The 17,733-nt window shown below is 40.9% G+C and overlaps 1 protein-coding gene across 1 annotated transcript in view; it reads left to right on the top strand.

Moving 5' to 3' along the window:
- The window catches only part of ADGRA1 (adhesion G protein-coupled receptor A1), a 307,922-nt gene that overhangs the window by 143,300 nt on the left and 146,889 nt on the right, over positions 1-17,733 (top strand). Inside the window, exons 10-13 of the mRNA XM_083443486.1 lie at positions 4,911-5,109; positions 6,485-6,634; positions 8,318-8,479; positions 12,089-12,292. Coding sequence (XP_083299612.1) covers positions 4,911-5,109; positions 6,485-6,634; positions 8,318-8,479; positions 12,089-12,292 — 715 coding nt within the window. The remainder of the gene's footprint in view (positions 1-4,910; positions 5,110-6,484; positions 6,635-8,317; positions 8,480-12,088; positions 12,293-17,733) is intronic.

Raw genomic sequence — 17,733 nt, forward strand, 5'->3', positions numbered from 1 at the left:
ATACTGCCCCTTGTCATGCTTCCCTGCCAAGAAACAACATTGATTGACTGTCTTGTGAAGTAGTTCCAAATGTGAAGTACAACAATGGAAGAAAGACACATCTCCTTGGTGTCTGGGATGCCAACGAACTGTGTAACTATTTGTACACATTCAAGAATGCTCTGGGTTTGTGTTTTTCAAACAACAGTCACACATCCCACATGAACTGAAGGGGCTTTTAAAAGCCGCATGTGATATTGCATAGTGGGTGAAGAAAAGGCAGATAAAATAAAACCCTGCTGGGTTTTCCAAAGCCTATGTGCGGGTCTAAATTAGCTCTTTGGATCCAGGCCACTTTAAAGTGAAATCTAGACATACCTTAAGATAGCGGTGGGCATCTGTGGTACTTTAGACATTGTTGGGCACCAACTCCCCAGTATCCCAGGCAGCATGGCCACTTTTCAGGGACGATGGGAACTGTAGTCCAGTGACACCTGGGGGACCATAGGTACCGCAGCTCCAATGTATAGTGTGCATGCTCCGAAGATAATATTTATGGTTCAAGCCACACATACAATTATAAAGCAAATAGAAATGGCTTGCAGTTTTCCTTCCTTTCTCATGCATTTCTTAAGAATGTAAGGAGACCACCCAACATCCCACCCCCGCTGAATCAGAACAAAAGCGTGACACATTTGTGCTGGAAGTGAGTCTTTCCGCCTTATGCATTAATTACCCCATTGTGTTTGGAGTTATCACTAACTTAATTTCATTTTTTAAAACACACCCACCCACCCAGCAATAACATTATTCCTTCACTGTTGCATGGTAAACGAAATATCTTTATAAGCCTCCTAGAAGGCAAGGCATCTTTTTGTAAAACAAAAATCCTTGCTTTTGTTTGAAAAGTTCAAGAAGAGAGAGTCACTGTAGACCTCATTTCTTCTCAATACAGAAAGGCTCAACTTGAGGTGCTGTTTAATGAGTCACTTAAAAAATATATTATATAAACTTGTACTAGCTGCTACATAATGCAGCTTTCATTAAGAAGCCCTTCACTCCCTTGCCACCAAATGTCATTGTCTTCTTGATAAATAAAATATATATATGAATGCTGAACTAATGCCAAAGGCGTTTTGCCACTTCATTTGCTACAAATCAAAATGCTGAGGAATTGACATTTCTGTCCTTATTGATCATCTTTCAGAAAGTCCACACAAATTTATTTTAGAAACTTACATCAAAAGCATGCTGAGTCCATAGATTCCTTTGGCATTTCAAAGTAATGAATTCAGAATTCTGGAGAACATCTTTGGAACTAAAGTTAACATTAACACCTGAAGCTTCCTTGAAAGGTTTCTCTTCCCAGGATGCAACTTGCATGCCAATAATTTATCATGAAAAGGTCTTTGAGGTTTTGATATTCTAGCAAATACGTAGGAAGCATGATATCACAACCACAAAAGCAAAACTAGAAAGGGAAGGGAAGGAAAAGAAGAAGAGCTGTTCGTTTTTAAAAGGAGAAGCGTTAAATGTAATGGAAAGGTTGAGTCTTTTGAGCTGACAGGCCCAGGTGGTATTTGTAATTGAAAACTTGCTGCAAGGATTTGTAATGCAAGCCTCAGTGAACAAAAGCTATTATGGGGTGATGGCTGTGTTTTGTGTTGTTTTTCTCTCATTATAAGCTATTTTTAAACGGTGCGTGTGTGTCCCTGTGTTTCCAGATACTAAACGCTGATATTCTAGTACTGAAATCTTCCCATACTATTCTTTGCTGAAAAGCCCAACGGCTCTCGTCTGGTAGACAGAGTGCCTTGCACTTAGAGTTACTCGAAAGGATAGCTGCATCTAGCCCTTTAATAAATAAATAAATATCAGCAGAGTAGCTCAATTAAAGTGACGTTCAGGCCAGAAGTAAGACAGAAATGCTCCTTGGTTCATATTCCTTTTAATTATTTATACAATTCTGACCATGATTCATTTTTGCATCCAAAGTCTTTTCTCTTCATAATGTGTTATTTCTGCGGCTTGAAAGGTGTGGGGAATGAGCACCATATTTCTTCCAGCAGCAGTACTGTTCAGAATCGGAAATACATTTTTGGCTCAGACTCTGTCAATGCATAACGTAGCAGCACCTTTAAAGAAGAAGAAGAAGAAGAAGAAGAAGAAGAAGAAGAGCTTGATCAAACAGCTTGGTTTAATGCTAGAATAGAGTAATCTGAGGTGTCTCATTGTTTTTCACTATTGCTTACGGCTTGGCGAGCCTGTTGGAGCCATCTGTCAGAGCGAGAGGGCAATCCTCCCACTAGAACTTGGGATCTCTACACCTCACATAGCCTAGAGAGATTTCAGGAAGGGGCAGACTAGCAGCACTCTTAAAGGACAGGCCCCCATTTCATCCGGCCTTCTTTCAACACTCCTTCCCCACATATGTACTGCAAACTTCCATAGCCCTCCCTCCCTTGGTTTAGAGCAGGGTTTCCCAAACTTGGGCATCCAGTTGCATTTGGACTACAATTTCCATCATCCTTGACCACTGGTCCTGCTAGCTAGGGATGATGGGAGTTGTAGTCCAACAACAGCTGGGGAAGCAAGTTTGGGAAACCCTGGTTTAGATGCTCCCACAGAGGCTTCCTTGGTTTACAGAGCCAGTAATGAACTTAACTCTCAGCTGCAATTTGCCCTTGTTTGGGAAGTTTTCACCTTTCTCTCAATGGCAGCAAATGTCTGTTAGCTGCCTTATCTTCATTGTCACAGCTTCGGCAGAAATAGCATTGAGTAGGGTATAGGTAAAAGGGGAGGCCCCCTTAAGGGACCTTGAGGGGTGAACAGCCCCCCACCCTAGCTCAAGTGGGGCAGGTCTAGTCAGAAACCAACTTAAGTTATCAGCAGCCCCAGTCTCATGGTTTTGCGCCATGTTGGATCATTGGTGTGTGGCTGCCCCCCCCCCCCACAACTTTAGTGATTAAGGTTGGACTTCAGGTCAGATCCTGTCCTGATGCCATGCCAGCCTCACCTATTTCTGTTAGTCAATAAATTTGTGGCCAGTTTCATCCATACACATCTCCTGGTTCGGAGGGTGGCAACAAGAAAACAGGCCTTTTCTGTGGTGGCTCCCCAATTGTGGAATGCTCTCCCCAGAGAGACTCACCTGGTACCATCATTACATGTCTTTAGACGCCAGGCAAAAACATTCCTCTTTAGTCAGGCCTGTGGCTATTAGATAATCTATGGCCTGTGAAAGTGTGGGGGATAGGAATGTTGTTATTATGATTATTTTACCATTAGGCTGTCTGTCAGGATGCTCTTTACTATTTTTTTATTACATTTTATCATTGATGTTTTTTAATGTGTTTCTAATTTCGTACACCAACCCAAGATCTTTTGATAATGAGTGGTATATAAATTGAAAGAATAATAATGAGAATTTTCCTTGCACTCTCACCTGGTTTTGAAGGGGGCTGCCACATTAAATGCCCTACAATGGTGTAGTCTCCTTGCCCTCCCATTCTTGTTCTGAAGACTATACAAATTCTGGAAACTCCAAAAGAATGCAGTTTTTATTATGTCTGTAGCCCCATTCTCACTGAGATGATAAACCCATGTCTTGGCTAAATCCCTTCAGGTGGAAACCTCACATGATAGAATGCCTCTCCATAGAGAAATACTGCCAGCGCATTGAAAATGATGTGTCAGGGAGCACAGACCTAGCTTAGCCTTCTATCTGACATGGTAGTTTTCTGTATATAGGATTTGTGTTTGTGAGGCAGCATTCCATCAATGTAAACACATTTTCATATTACCGGATCTTTAATAGAATATGCTATTTGATATATGGAAGTGTGGAAATGTACGGTTTAATAAAGAAAAGCTATCACTCATTTTTTAGAAGGAAAGGCCATCTATAGTTTTTCCCTTTATCATTCCCTAGCGTAATAGCACATCAAACCAAAACAGCTTCAAATAATAAACAGCACTGCTGTTAACTTGCAACTCCACTGATTATGAGTTTTCTTCTCATAATCAATGAGTAAAATTGATGCCCACAGACGAACCAAGTGTTGCTGATTAATACTTATTGTTACCAGGCCTAGAAATTTCTAGGTGCTGTTCAGAAATTAAAAGACAGCACAAGTTCTGTCAGTAGGCTTACTTAATTAATAAACATGACACAAAAAGGATGGAAAGGGAAGCATCTAGGTGGAGTGTTTTAATTGATTAATGTCCCAATTAAACTGATTAAAGCATGTAGCAGTTCAAGATTATCTGGGCCAAACTGTTTGTGTATATTCTACCAATTTTCTCACTTGAGTGTCAGTGATGTGTGAATTTCCCACCTAGATTGTCACATTACAATTTAGTACTGGTTATTTATTTATTTATTTAAAAGTTTTGTATATTGCCCTTTGCCATTTGGCCTCAGAGCAGCTGCAGCAATACAATATATAAAAACAGAATACAGAGCAGATATAATAAACATAATTTTATAACTCCAACAAACAGAAGAAAAAAAGAAATCACTCAAACCTCATTGCAGGATAGATTGGCATTCTGGAAAATGCAATGCAATTTTTTTATGAATGATGGTGGCAGATAACCCTGTCCCTCCAGTCTGGCTTAGTAGGCACAGAGAATCAGTTTAGGGCTTCCAATTCAAGACGAATATTTCACATGCACTGCAGTCTAGGTGCACTTTGAAGTAAGTCCTTCTGAGTAGGCCCTATTGGAGCTTATTTCCTAGCAAGTGTACACAGTACGGGTGGTGAACATGGTGTCCTCACTATGTTGGCAACAACTCCTTTTAGAGTGGCTAATTGTGAGGGATGATGGGAGTTGTAGTACAACAACTTCTAGAGGGAGGTATGTTCGCTCCCCCGGTGCACAGAATTGCATCCTTAGTTGACTGTTGATTATTGTTATTTTGCTTGTAGATGGCCCAAAACTCTGGCTGGTGTAATTGCTTACCACCCATGTCTTCAGTATTCTGTCAATCCAGCTTCCCTCTTGAATGCAGCAGAAGAGTCAAAAGCATGGCGTAAGTGTAATCGCACAGGTCGGTGGGCTGAAGAAAGCTATTCTGAATGTCCTTACTCACAAGAAGCTACTCAAGTCCTTCATGCTTTTAGTCAGGTAAAATGACACCAATTGTTATGCATAGAGCATACTGTAGATGTTGCACATCTCTTATCAGCACACTGCACAGAAATAGAAGTTTACTTCTTTGTTATCTAAGGTATATTTCAAGGACAGGATCGGAAATATGCTTGGAGTATCTAAGTTCTACAAATATTCTAGGTTTGAACAAGGAAAGTCAGAAGTGTTTGTTATACAGATCAGGAGAGGGGAAAGACTGCTCCTTTCCTTCACGAGAGCCTCCATTCAAGCTGCCCAATCATGGGTGGTTTGGGGAAAATATTTGAGGGACCCTACTCTCTGCTTCCAGTTGGATCCGTTCCCTGAGCATAAATAGGGGATGCAATCAGCCCCTGGCAGCTCAGTCAGAGCCAATTTTCCTACCCTCCACGTTAAGCTATATATAATGAGTTGCACAATGGCAGGTTGCCGGGTCGTTTTTCATGGCTTTACTATGGAAGAACTCAGTTGCCATTTTGGGGCCAGGCAAGAATTTTCCCTCAATCCAATTGACATTGGCTGGGGTGGGTGGGTGTTTGCCGACCTCATAGCAGTCGTCACTACTTGATGGCGGGTAAGACATTGGGTTGGATCCTTAGCCAGAGGGGGATCACACTCTACCACAACAAGTGACAGGGTACCCCATTAAAGGAGTCAGTGGGGATGGTGGTTCTGTCCAGATACGCTGATGGGAACCAAAGGGCCATAGCACCCCCCAGGATGGTGCTGCCGAAGAGATCGCCCCAATTTGATGTATGTCATAGGGCAACCCCGATAATCAGCTAGCAGACGGGTTGGTTGATTCCAGATACATACCCAATGCCTACACCAAACCTACTTACATCTGTAATCAATAAAGTTGTGGTTGGACATTGCTGTCCTGTGTGCCATTGCTTTCTTTGAATTCCTGGCCCTGGCAGAGGGCTTAGTGCACCTGGGCCTGCAAACTTTGGCCTTCCAGATGTTGTTGAGTTATGACTCGCCTCACCCCTGGCCATTGGTTGTGTTTACTAGGACTGATGGAAGTTGTTCACCAGCATCTGGAGAGCCAACGTTTCCCCACTCCTCCTCTAGATTCAGGCAAGATGCTCATGATATCTGACCTTAATGCATCTGTCCAGTTAGCAAACTAGTGAAGCAGGATCAGTGCTAGTGGCACCAAGGTGTAAAAGTTACCTGATAACTGTGCACGACCTTGTTTGTAGCAAGTATTTTACCTTGTAAAGGGCTGAAGATAGATTGAGACTGAATTTTTGCATGAATGACATTTTTCATCTGTAAGACTGAATTCGTTTATTTTTTTAAGTGCAACTGGGGTTAAAGATTTGGCTGTGTTTTATAGGCAGCATTTTTTTTTGTATTCTATTTCCAGATGCATCTTAACTCCACCAATGCACTTGAATTTTCCCATCAGCTTGCAACCTACACAAGAGATGCTGCCAACTTTTCAGATAAGGAGGACATTATCTATTTGGCTTACATGCTGGAAAAGCTAATCATATATATGGATGAAATAAAAGATGTGAGATACTGTCTTACTAATGAATATGTGACTGTTGGAAGCTGAAAAACAAAGAACAGAGGCATAATCTTAAATATAGTACCAAATACCCAGCAGTAAATTTCTGTATTTTAAGAGACAAAAGTTGTGGCTTTTCAACCAGATACTTCCAAGTATGCACATTCTGAATTTCATTTGAATTAGAATTTTTTTTCCAGTACAACAATAATTATATAGGGTTGTATCCAGAGCTATACAAACACAATTTCGCTTGTTTAAGTGGGCTTCTTCTCCATACCCCCAAAATTTACTCCAGAGGATTCCTCATTCTTCTGGAGCAGATTTTCAGAATACATAGAAGCCTGCAGGACAGATTATGGTTAGGGTAGTTACTACTGGTGGGGAAAGGCTGCCTCTTTCAGACCTTGTGCTTGCCTCCCAGATGCTATGTCTAGTTACAGCTGGAAACAAGATGCTGGACCTAATACCCCATTGGCTGGATCTAGTGTGTGTGTGTAGGGGGTCCTTTTGTTCTGTTTTATGCACAGCTTCTTCACTAAGGTTGAAATGAAGGCAGTTCTTGAAATATCGCAAGAGTTCTAATCCTATTTAGTATTATTGCCTTGAACAATATTTTGGATGCAAGCTGGTATGATGTGCTTCATATATTTTGATACTTCTAGACATCTGCTTTCTCCAACATTCACGGCGCCTTCATAGGTAATTGACACAGTGACCCAAAGTGGGCATCCATTCCCCATAGTTTACAAAGGGGGAAAAAGAGGATCAGTACCAAACCCAAAGAGGAAAAATAGGCAAGGCCTCAACATGGTATTAAAAAATAGATTTATTTTTTAAAAAATAGAACCTTACAAAGTAGTGAAATGTTTAACACATCTTGGTGAAAACCTTCCGGGGGCACTGGAAGAACAATGACAATCTACATCAGGCATGGGGAAGCTTTGGCTCTCCAGTTATTGCTGAACTACAACACCCAGCATCCCAAACCATTGGCCATGCTTATTAAGGCTGATGGTAGTTTTAGTTCAGCAACATCTGGCGAACCCTAGGCTTCCCACTCCTGATATACATAGTCACTATATGTAGAGCACAACCCATATCTCAAGTTGTGTTTGACCTCACAACTGAATTGGGACACTAGCAATTTATTTACTACTACAATTTATTTACAATTTAAAACACAGATCCTGCACAAGAACAGGAGCCCCCCCCCCACTTCATCCTCATGGAGGGCTGTGAGATGAACAATTGGGAGAGGGATGCTAGTCGCTTATCCCCACTATCCCCTCTCTCACATTTACTTAACTTGGAAAAAGAACACATGGAGTGGGATTAGATTGCATCTGTAGTCAGGGCAGGGGCTGGAAGAGGAACAAATCACTGGTAAAGCACTCATAGCACGATATACTTTATGTCAATGGAACATTATTGCTTGGGCTCATATAATTCTGAAACAGTTTTGACTTTATAGTCACTGACTTGGGGACAGGCTTATCCATAAGAAATCAATTTAGTCTTATAGCCAGAGTACAGGATTTAGGTTGATGCTCTAAGAACTAGTAATTCCTGAAATGCTCACTAGACCAGTTAAATGCAGCTGCTTTCAATTGTGCTTTTATGTCATTGTTGTGCAGTAGTCAAATACTTTGCACTATGTCTCCCCCCCCCCTTCCCTCCTACCAGCTTGCAGATGCTGTAGTTGAGATTGCCAGCAATATAATGCTGGTAAATGACCATGTATTATGGATGGCACAAAAGGAAGATAAAGCTTGTACCAGGATTGTACAGTGTGTGGAACATATTGCAAATCAAACTCTGACCAGTAATACACAGGTCATATCAAAGGTATTTCTTGAGATTTATTTGTGGCTTTTTGATATGGAAAATGTGGGAGTAGGAGGGAGAAGCAGAGAGGGATGGGGAGGGGATCTGGGTATGCATACAGCATTGGTTTATATCTCAACTGATTTTGTAGCACCCAATGCATGTTGTCTTATGAGCTGGTGTTCATCATCAGGACTTAGAAATGACTCAATAATAATTATTAGTACTTACTCCCTTTTTTTACCACTACCACCACGGTGTGACCGATAATCTATATTAGATAAATGATTGATCCATATTTTTTGTGCTGTCGCAACACACAGCTTTAAAACTTAATAGTAGTAGTAATCATATTCTGAGTTACATAGAGAAAGAAGGAGTCTGACACCACCAACCAAGAGTAATTACTGTGGGATTAGTTATTTCTGCTGAGAGTAATATACAGTGGTACCTCTAGTTATGAACTTAATTCATTCCGGAGGTCCGTTCTTAACCTGAAACGGTTCTTAACTAGAGACATGCTTTCACTAATGGGGCCTCTTGCTGCCACTGCACCGCCAGCACACAATTTCCATTCTCATCCTGGGGCAAAGTTCTCAATTCGAGGTAACTCTTCCAGGTTAGCGGAGTTTGTAATCTGAAGCGTTTGTAACTTGAGGCGTTTGTAACTCGAGGTGTGTGCTTTAATGTAGAGGTGGAATAGAGCTAGACTTCAAGTTTGTCACATCTACTTTGATTTTTGATTATTATTTTTTTACTAAAACCCCAGGATCTACAATCGAGCCAGGTGCAAAAGGCATAACCATTTTTAAAAAACAAAACAAAACACAGGGTACCTCTGAGCATATTCTGAACCTAGGAATGTGTTTCTAGTGCCAGAACTTGAATGGCCTCACAGTCCTTTCACACAAAAACTACTACTGACTACCTTTCTTCATTTAAATAGCCTAATTTAAGTGAGAAGAGTAGTTTCGTTGTTGCTGCTGTTAAACAATTTAGAGTCACAAACCTTTGCAAGTCTACTGCAAGTCACCCAGAAAACGAACAGTAGGTTTGCTTTCTGCCCACTCCTGCCTTTAACCAGTTGTTTTAAACCAGTGGTTCCCAATTTGTAGTCTGCAGACTCCAGGGGGTCTGTGATACATACCCAGCAACTGTCCAGGACATCCCATTTTGCAGGGCACCCAAAAATATGCAAGTCATTAGACCCACACAGGAGTGGCTTGATTTTGTGTTGGGACATGATGGAGGATATGGTGACACCATTCACATAACAAAAACTACCACAGAGATATCAACATTTTCAAAAGTAGGGAGTCCGTGGCTTGGCTTTTGGAAAACGGGGTCTGCAGTACTTAGCTATTTGGGAACCACTGATCTAAACTATTAGTTTGCCCTTTTTACTGCTTTTGAATTATTAGAACACACTTTCCCCTAATAAGATGAAGCAAATAATAAAGTGATAGTTCAGAATAAAAGCCTTCCAAACCTCAGTTTCTGTTAGAACAGAAAGCATTTCTTGGATTGCGTTGCTTAAGAGAACCATACTTAGGATTTCTAGCTAGTTGCATACGTCAGAATAGTAGTAAAGACATAACTGATGCCATATGGCCATAGCAGAGGATCCATAATCAGGTTTAGTTTTGCATTTAGAAGTCAGTTCTTATCTCTGACTACCATGTTTCATGTTACAGCAGCAGATGTTCAGCGAGACTTGACGATAACATGCAAAAACAAATTCTGATCTAGAAGACGTCCTTTGGATGCCAATATATGAAACAACGAATTGGAAACCTAGATAGTTTATCTATTGGCGTCTGCCTTTCACACATCAAAGGAAAAACAGGAGTCCTTAGAGCACCTTTCCTGAATGAGCTTCCAATAGTTTGTGCTGTGCTTTTCACATAGTAGGGAAGGACATGCCAATCTCTGACTTTTGTCTTCTGGGTTTCTGAGGGTTTTCCTGTTATTCTGTCTCTCACAGCTACAATAAACCTACCATTAAAATTGTGGGCTGGTCATTTCTTCGTCAGAGGGCAAACGGGCAAATTTAGCAGGGGATCAAATACTTTCCCCCTCACTGTACATACTGAACAAGAAGTACCGAGGATACCTAAAATTAGTGGAATGTCTTCAAGTGGTCAGCAACTTTTTAAAAAGTCTACATTTTGTCATCCAATCTAGGAGAAACAGGAACCTTCTCCTTTATCTCTGCTAGCTGATGCTTGTGATGTGGCTGGCCTGTGATCATTATTGCGGTCTTCTAAAATCACACGGTTCTGTTCTGCCACCTTCTCTTCCCAAGATATCTCTCTTATCCTTGATGATAGTTGGCTATTGTACTGTGATATACTTCACTGATGCCGGGAGTACCTGGCTATATCTCTGCTCTTTGGAAGGCTCTCTATTATCTGGAAAATCCCCCCTACTGGGAACTATTGGTGGAGCTGATTCACCTTGCATTCCCCTTTCATATTTGCACCTGTTTTTGAAGTCAGTAAATGATTTTCTTTCCTGCTGCAATGTGTGTCCAGCCAGAACTAACGCACAAAAATTGGAACAGAGGCGCCTTAATGTTGCTTGATGTTGTATATGTAGTATGCATATATGGCGTAGTTATCCAGAAGCTGATGTTGGTATGGCAGTAAATGTTTTTAGATGTCAAGTACCACAGGTCATTTTTCTTCTTGTTGTTTAAGGGTATCTATCTCCCTTTGCGGACAATTAGGCAGACTGCTTCTTTGTCTTGATCCTACTTAGCCATTCTTTATGTCCTCCCCCCCTTTCTGTAGGCAAATTAGCGTACAGTCAACTTCAACTTGTAAATAAAGCTGTAGACTTCTCTGTGTAGTCTCGTACAATACCAAACAACTGCTGTTCATTTTGGAGGCTAGCCAGCAGCAATTAAGCAAACTGCATCATTGAGACTGTGCTAGTCTCCGTTTCTCTTTTAATATGAAAAGACCATATCTTCTTGAAGATGTTAATGATTCCAGCTAATGAAACTGAAAATATTTCTTTGACCAGTGCTGTCACTTCACCTCCTCTGTCACCGTTAATCGCTACTTTACATCATGGAACACTAAGAAATGTGTCTTGATTCAAGGAGACCATCCATTTGGCTGTATATGCTCTAGAGAAACTTGAACTATTCCTTCCTTGACCACATTTAGTTGCCATAGTAATATGATATGAATTATTACTGCCATAGCACTGCGAGATGAAATTTGCCAATCTGAATTCCTGCACATTTCCCATTCATTTCAAAGGTGGTGAGCTTCTGACCGTAGGAATCTTGTTAAAACAAACAACTAATGATTGTTAAAATACAATTACTCCAGTTAATATCATTCTTCTCTGTAAAGATAAAATTTGAGAAATGAGTTAGGTCCTTGTACATTTAAAAAAGAAGAAGATCCTTGTACGTTTTTAAAAATTAAAAATAGTGTTGCAAGCCTACAAGTTATGTAACTTTATGGGTGCACATGAATGGTGTTTTGTGATGCATTATGTATGTGTGTTTGTGTGTATAGTACAGCATATGCAAATACGTAATGTAGATTTTATACAAGTTATTGCCTGTAAAAAATATGTTAAAACTACACCAGCTCCTCAAATTTGTTTTGACAGGTTTCTCTTAATATTGCTCTGGAGGCCTTTATGATCAAGCCATCTAGCTTCATGGGGATGACTTGCACTGCCTTCCAGAAAATATCTGCAGATCCAGACAGGTCACTGAGCCGCAACACAGGGAACAGGGAGACAGACCAACGTTTGAATTTTAAGTGCAATGCTGGCAGTCATAGTGCCTCTGTGGTTAATTTCTCTCCAATGGTAAGTGGTATAACCAATGAATACACTGAATTTATACATAAAATAGTTTGCATTTTGCACTGAAAGCATTTGGAGCAATGAGGATAAGTGATCTGAAATGATGAATTGAACTTCCTTCTGGTTTTGCAAGTGCATTGGCAATATTTCTTACAGAACTGTGTGCATCCATTTAAGGACACACCCCTAATACTTGATGTTGAATCCTAAATGTTGCATTGGTTGAATGGTGAGAACAATGAAAATAGTGTGAAAGCATGTGGGACTTTTTGTGGTATGGAAGTAAACTGGACTGAAATGCCATCAAACCTATGGCCTCCAGCAAAAATAGTTGCAGGCATCCTGATCCTGGCCCAGGGACAAGGTGAGCCAAAGTTGATTAAATCCATCTAAGTCTAATTTATGGAGTAAATGTATGATTTACTCAGGGTTCACTTGATTTATTAGTAGAAGTAATATTGAATAAATATATAAATCACATTTCGCTTTTGTCTCAAGTTTCTGATTTTGCCAAAGGATGTAGGTATATATTGAATGTATGTAGGAATGGGGATTATCTTTCCTTTACTAGAAAGCAGAAGTATATGAAAGCATCCAGATATTGAAAAAGAGTTGCTAGTTGTGAGAGGATTTGCTGCTGTTTGTTCAGCTGTGATTAGGAATTGTTTTATGCAATTTCCTGTTTGTTATGTACTGTTTCCTTAATGACGTATATTGAATGTTTATATGAGGCACTTTGAAAAATTTGTAAAGGGGGGTCCATCATATTTTCAGATGATTTGAGCAATGCTAGAAAAGTGACAAAGAAATATTAAACCATGTTTGGAAAGGCACTTCTATTTTATGAAATGTTACGAATAATATTAGCAGTTCTGTTAATATATATATATATAGCCTGAAATAATCTAAGAAAGCAAACAGACATGAGTTCCTTAGTGGGATGTATTATTTGTATCGAATAATGAAGCAGAACAATTAGATTCTGATCCAGTGCTAAATAGAATTTTGCATTTGGCTGAGCATGTTATTGAATTTAGAGTGTTCCAAGTTGAAGTTCTTGTTATCCTTGAACGGAATCTTATTTTAATAGGCTTAGTTTTTGAAGTTTTGAAGTATTCTGTGTATTATAGAACATTTCCCAAGCAAATGTTGAAAAGCTGGTTCTGGAACTCCTAAAAATCTTTAAATGTGGCCATCCCTCCTTTACCCTTCTGTGCTTTTCAGTTTCTGAGAGAAATCTGGCGCCCGTTGTTTCAGTGATTACTTTTTAAAAACCCATCTAAAAAGCCACATCTCAGCATTGCGGGATGTGCCATAATAGAACAGCTCTTAACAAATGAAATACTGCATATATTTTCTGTAATCTTTTAGAAAGTATTCAAAATGGTCCTGTTTTTGAGGAGGATAGATTCTATCCTATCCCTGCTACTGATGTTTCTTCATGCTAGTTCAGCTGAATGCAATCTTGGATTAAGATTTTATTTTAATCAACCCTGTGGCACAATGGGCCAATACATCTGGCTGTTTAACCAGGAGGTTGGAGGCTAGAGCCCACACAGAGATGGCTGTGGGCAGGATTTGTGCATTGCAAGGGGTTGGACTAGATGACCCTCAGGGTCCCTTCCAATTCTCCAATTCTGTGATTCACTCCACACCTCCCAGGGTTGTTGTGGGGATTAGATGAAGAGGGGGGAACCATGTACATCACCTTGAGAAAAAGGTGGGATGTAAATAAATAAAAAAAGGGGGGGGGAGAAATGGATTTAAAAAGCAAGCGAACACCCATGCATGTTAAAAACAAGGAAACATTTTACGTCTTGTGCCATAGACCCTAAGTGGCTTTAGGCAAAGGCAGTGAGGATGGGGGCCCAGTAACTTGGCTGAGCACACAGCACTCTAGTTTGGAGGCGGCACTGCAGTCTCTTCCCTATTGCACCAGTATCCTTCTGTTGCCGTTGCAGGAGGAAATCTTCCCATTTTAGGAATGGGCCACGTTAAATGGTTTCACTGGTGCCAGGGACTACAGGAGTAAGAGAGAGAAAAGGTGCGTCTGATCTAGCCCTGTGTTGGATGTTCTTTCCGCTTTTCTCTCTGCTACGACCTTGTTCTTCAAGCAAGCCACAGAGGCCAATGCCAACCAGCCAGCCAGGGAATTGTGCCATCTCATTTCTAAGTGCTGTTGTGTGTTGTAACCAGAGCAAAACATTTGTTCATATTTTTCAGGTACAGAAAATTAACATTTTCTCCAAATAGGTTTGCTTGCCAAGTACTGATGCCTCTTTCTTTTTCTTATGACAAAGCAAAAATGGAAAACAAGTGATTAGATTCCCTTCCTACCCAAGAACAGGCCAGGCATCTTATCTTAACCTATGGCAGAACATTTTGTTTGAATAAAACCTTGGCAGTATATCACTATATAAAGAGCTTTAGCAAAGTTTAATCTTTTCTTACGTGTTTTTGCCCATGTTTGTTGAAAATGTCCAAGCCAAATTTTTGGTCAGGCTTGGATTGTCCTGATTTGTTTCAGTGAACTAAATATTTTGCAGGTGAAATTTTCAGAATAGTACAACAGAAAGCCCCTTTGTTTTGGTTCCATAATTGAAAAGGTAAAGTTTAATTCAGAATATTCAATTAAACTGGAATCCATGTTATACCTTGCTGCTATAGCAGGTCTTCTTAAAGTACGTGAAACAGTTATGTTTGCATAATTTCATAATTCATTGATTTTCTAACTGTTCTCATGGGGGGGGGGGCAATGACATGACAGTTGCCTGCATCCCTTTATCTCAAAGTCACCACACATGCAAAATTAGTTTTATCAAAATACTAAATTAGTAAAATCTTATTATTTTCTTATGATAAAAACAAAACCAAAGGAACATGAAAGCTGCATAAAAAGAAAATGAAAAGTGGCAGAAAGGGCAAATGTTTGTTTCAGTAACAAAGTATTCCTTTTGCTAGTGATCCGTGTGAAAGCTCTGAATTGCGTTTATTGAAAAACAGAAATGAAAACTTTTACACAATAGTTTCCCATTGTGGGGGAGGTGATTCTGACATTGTTATAGGCTTCTTGGATGACTTCTTCAACTAAACACCTGCAGGTGGCAATGGCTACTTATCTGGTTCCAGGGTGGGCGGCAGTTGTGGCCCATCACAGGCTTCCTTCAATTTCTCCAGGGCTGATAAAATGTCTTTCTTACAGCTGGCTGTTAGATCCATCCCTGGCCGGTTGCTGTGGATGGTGGGATATTTTGCCTAAACCATAAAATTTGAACAGCCCAATCAGGGGCAGGCAGGTGGGCAGAGCCAGGGCAGCAGACTGGAGTGTGGAATTCTTCACTCTGGTCAATAGGTTTATGATGAGGCTGCCACTTTGCTGAAGCTAAGCAGGTGTGGGGGTGGGCAGTGTTCAGATGGAAAACCCCCTGGGAACTGCCACCCTTAGTCCTAAATTCATCATGAAGAAAGCGTGCTTTGACCTCAAACCTCATTCCCACTTCATAAACCATGTTTTATGAAGCCTCAAATGATTATCCAAGCCGGGAAATACATTGTATGCAAAATTTGCTACTTACATGGTAATCTATGAAGGAACTTGCCAAGGCAGGCACATTATGTGACCCATGAGAGCAGCCAAATAACCAGACCGTGCAAAATCAGGCTAAATCTTATTGACAGCAGCAGGCAGGGCAAGGGTTGGCATGGCATTGGGTCCCAAGGATCAGTTCATCATTCCACAAGCCCCGTGTTGATGGAATAGATCCACTGGGTTTGGATCTCTTTAAACCTGTATGACGGGAGTTGGCCAGTGTTGAACCTTGCCGTGGTGCAAGCCAAGCAAGAAGAGAAGAAGAAGAGTTTGGATTTGATATCCTGCTTTATCACTACCCAAAGGAGTCTCAAAGCGGCTAACATTCTCCTTTCCCTTCCTCCTCCACAACAAACACTCTGTGAGGTGAGTGAGGCTGAGAGACTTCAAAGAAGTGTGACTAGCCCAAGGTCACCCAGCAGCTGCATGTGGAGTAGCGGAGATGTGAACCCGGTTACCCAGATTACAAGTCCACCCCTCTTAACCACTACACCACACTGGCAAGCAAGGTCTCACTGGGTTACCAAACAGGCAGATACCAAACCCACACTTGGATTTGCCATGGTCAGTCCTCCCCTCAGGCCCCTTATGGGCCATCCCCCAATACTATGTTGATCCTGACCAATGTCATTTCTGCCCTCATATGAACAATGTTCTTCCGCTTAACAAAGAAAAGCCATAATTTCACTGAGGAAAAGGCAGAAATACCCCAATGAAGTGCCAATCAGGTTGAGAAGAAGAGGGAATCCTTTCCAGCCCTGTAAACCAGCGACCCAGCATTGCTCAGTGAAGGTTCTAACCCGAGGGTGGGCGGGCAGGAAGCTTTCAAAGCAAACTGGCTGTGAGCTCCAGGGGGAAGCAACCTTATATAGGCTTTCGCCTCCCCTCAGCAGCAAGGGCTCATGGGGCAGCTTTTTCTCATGAGCCCATCACTCGGAGAAGATACTGGGCAAAACCTTGCCCACTATTTTGCTGCAGTCTATGGGCCCCAGCACCGCCGGGCAAAAGCGTCCCGTGCTTATTGGGCACAGAACGGCGCTAAAAGGGAGAAATCTTTGTTCCAGAGCACATTTTTAAAGCAGCATATGCAGTATTACCATCAGACCCACACTATGCCACATTTTGGGACATAAATATATGTCCCATGAGTTTTCTGAGAACACATTCAGCAGGCTAAATTAGCACCAGTATTTTATATGCTCAGGTATCATAACAGTTGACAGATGAATGAAGCTGAGCAAAAAATGAAATGACTGAAGTGTATTTTATTATACTCTAAAATATTAGCACTGTTAGTGACTTCTGAGCAAACCAGTATAACCCAAGGTATTTCTTGCCATTCCCTGTGCCAACAGTCTTAGATCTTTCTACTTATGCCTCTGTAACAGCTCCCTTGTGCAATATTGAAACAATGGTGTAGTGTAATCTATTGGTAAAATACTGCTGTGAAGACAAACACGCACACATACACACAGTAATTCGGTAAACATTGTGCGTGCAGGATCAGGGCCTGTGCTGTGACCTAGTCTGCTCCTTGAAGGTAGAAAGGATTTCTAGGCTTAGGTTTTGATATTCTTCTTTTTGGTTAGGGTGGATCCTTAACTCTTAACCTCTTTTTAAGCTCCAGGTACAGCTAGTGTACATCTGAAAACCTTTCCTACTTGATAATATGGACATAAATCACAGAAACAATGCATTGGTGGTTAAGTCTGGCATATTTAGTTATTTATTCTAGACTTATTTTACCTTGCAAGTGTAGTAGGCTGTACCAATATTGGATGTGTAAGACAGAGCAGAGTGCAGTGCAGTTTTCATTTCTACACAATTGCATATATGGATCTTTGGATTATGGCCT

The sequence above is a fragment of the Podarcis tiliguerta genome (genome assembly GCF_965153285.1).
Source record: "Podarcis tiliguerta genome assembly, chromosome: 5".
NCBI classification, from domain to species: Eukaryota; Metazoa; Chordata; class Lepidosauria; order Squamata; family Lacertidae; genus Podarcis; species Podarcis tiliguerta.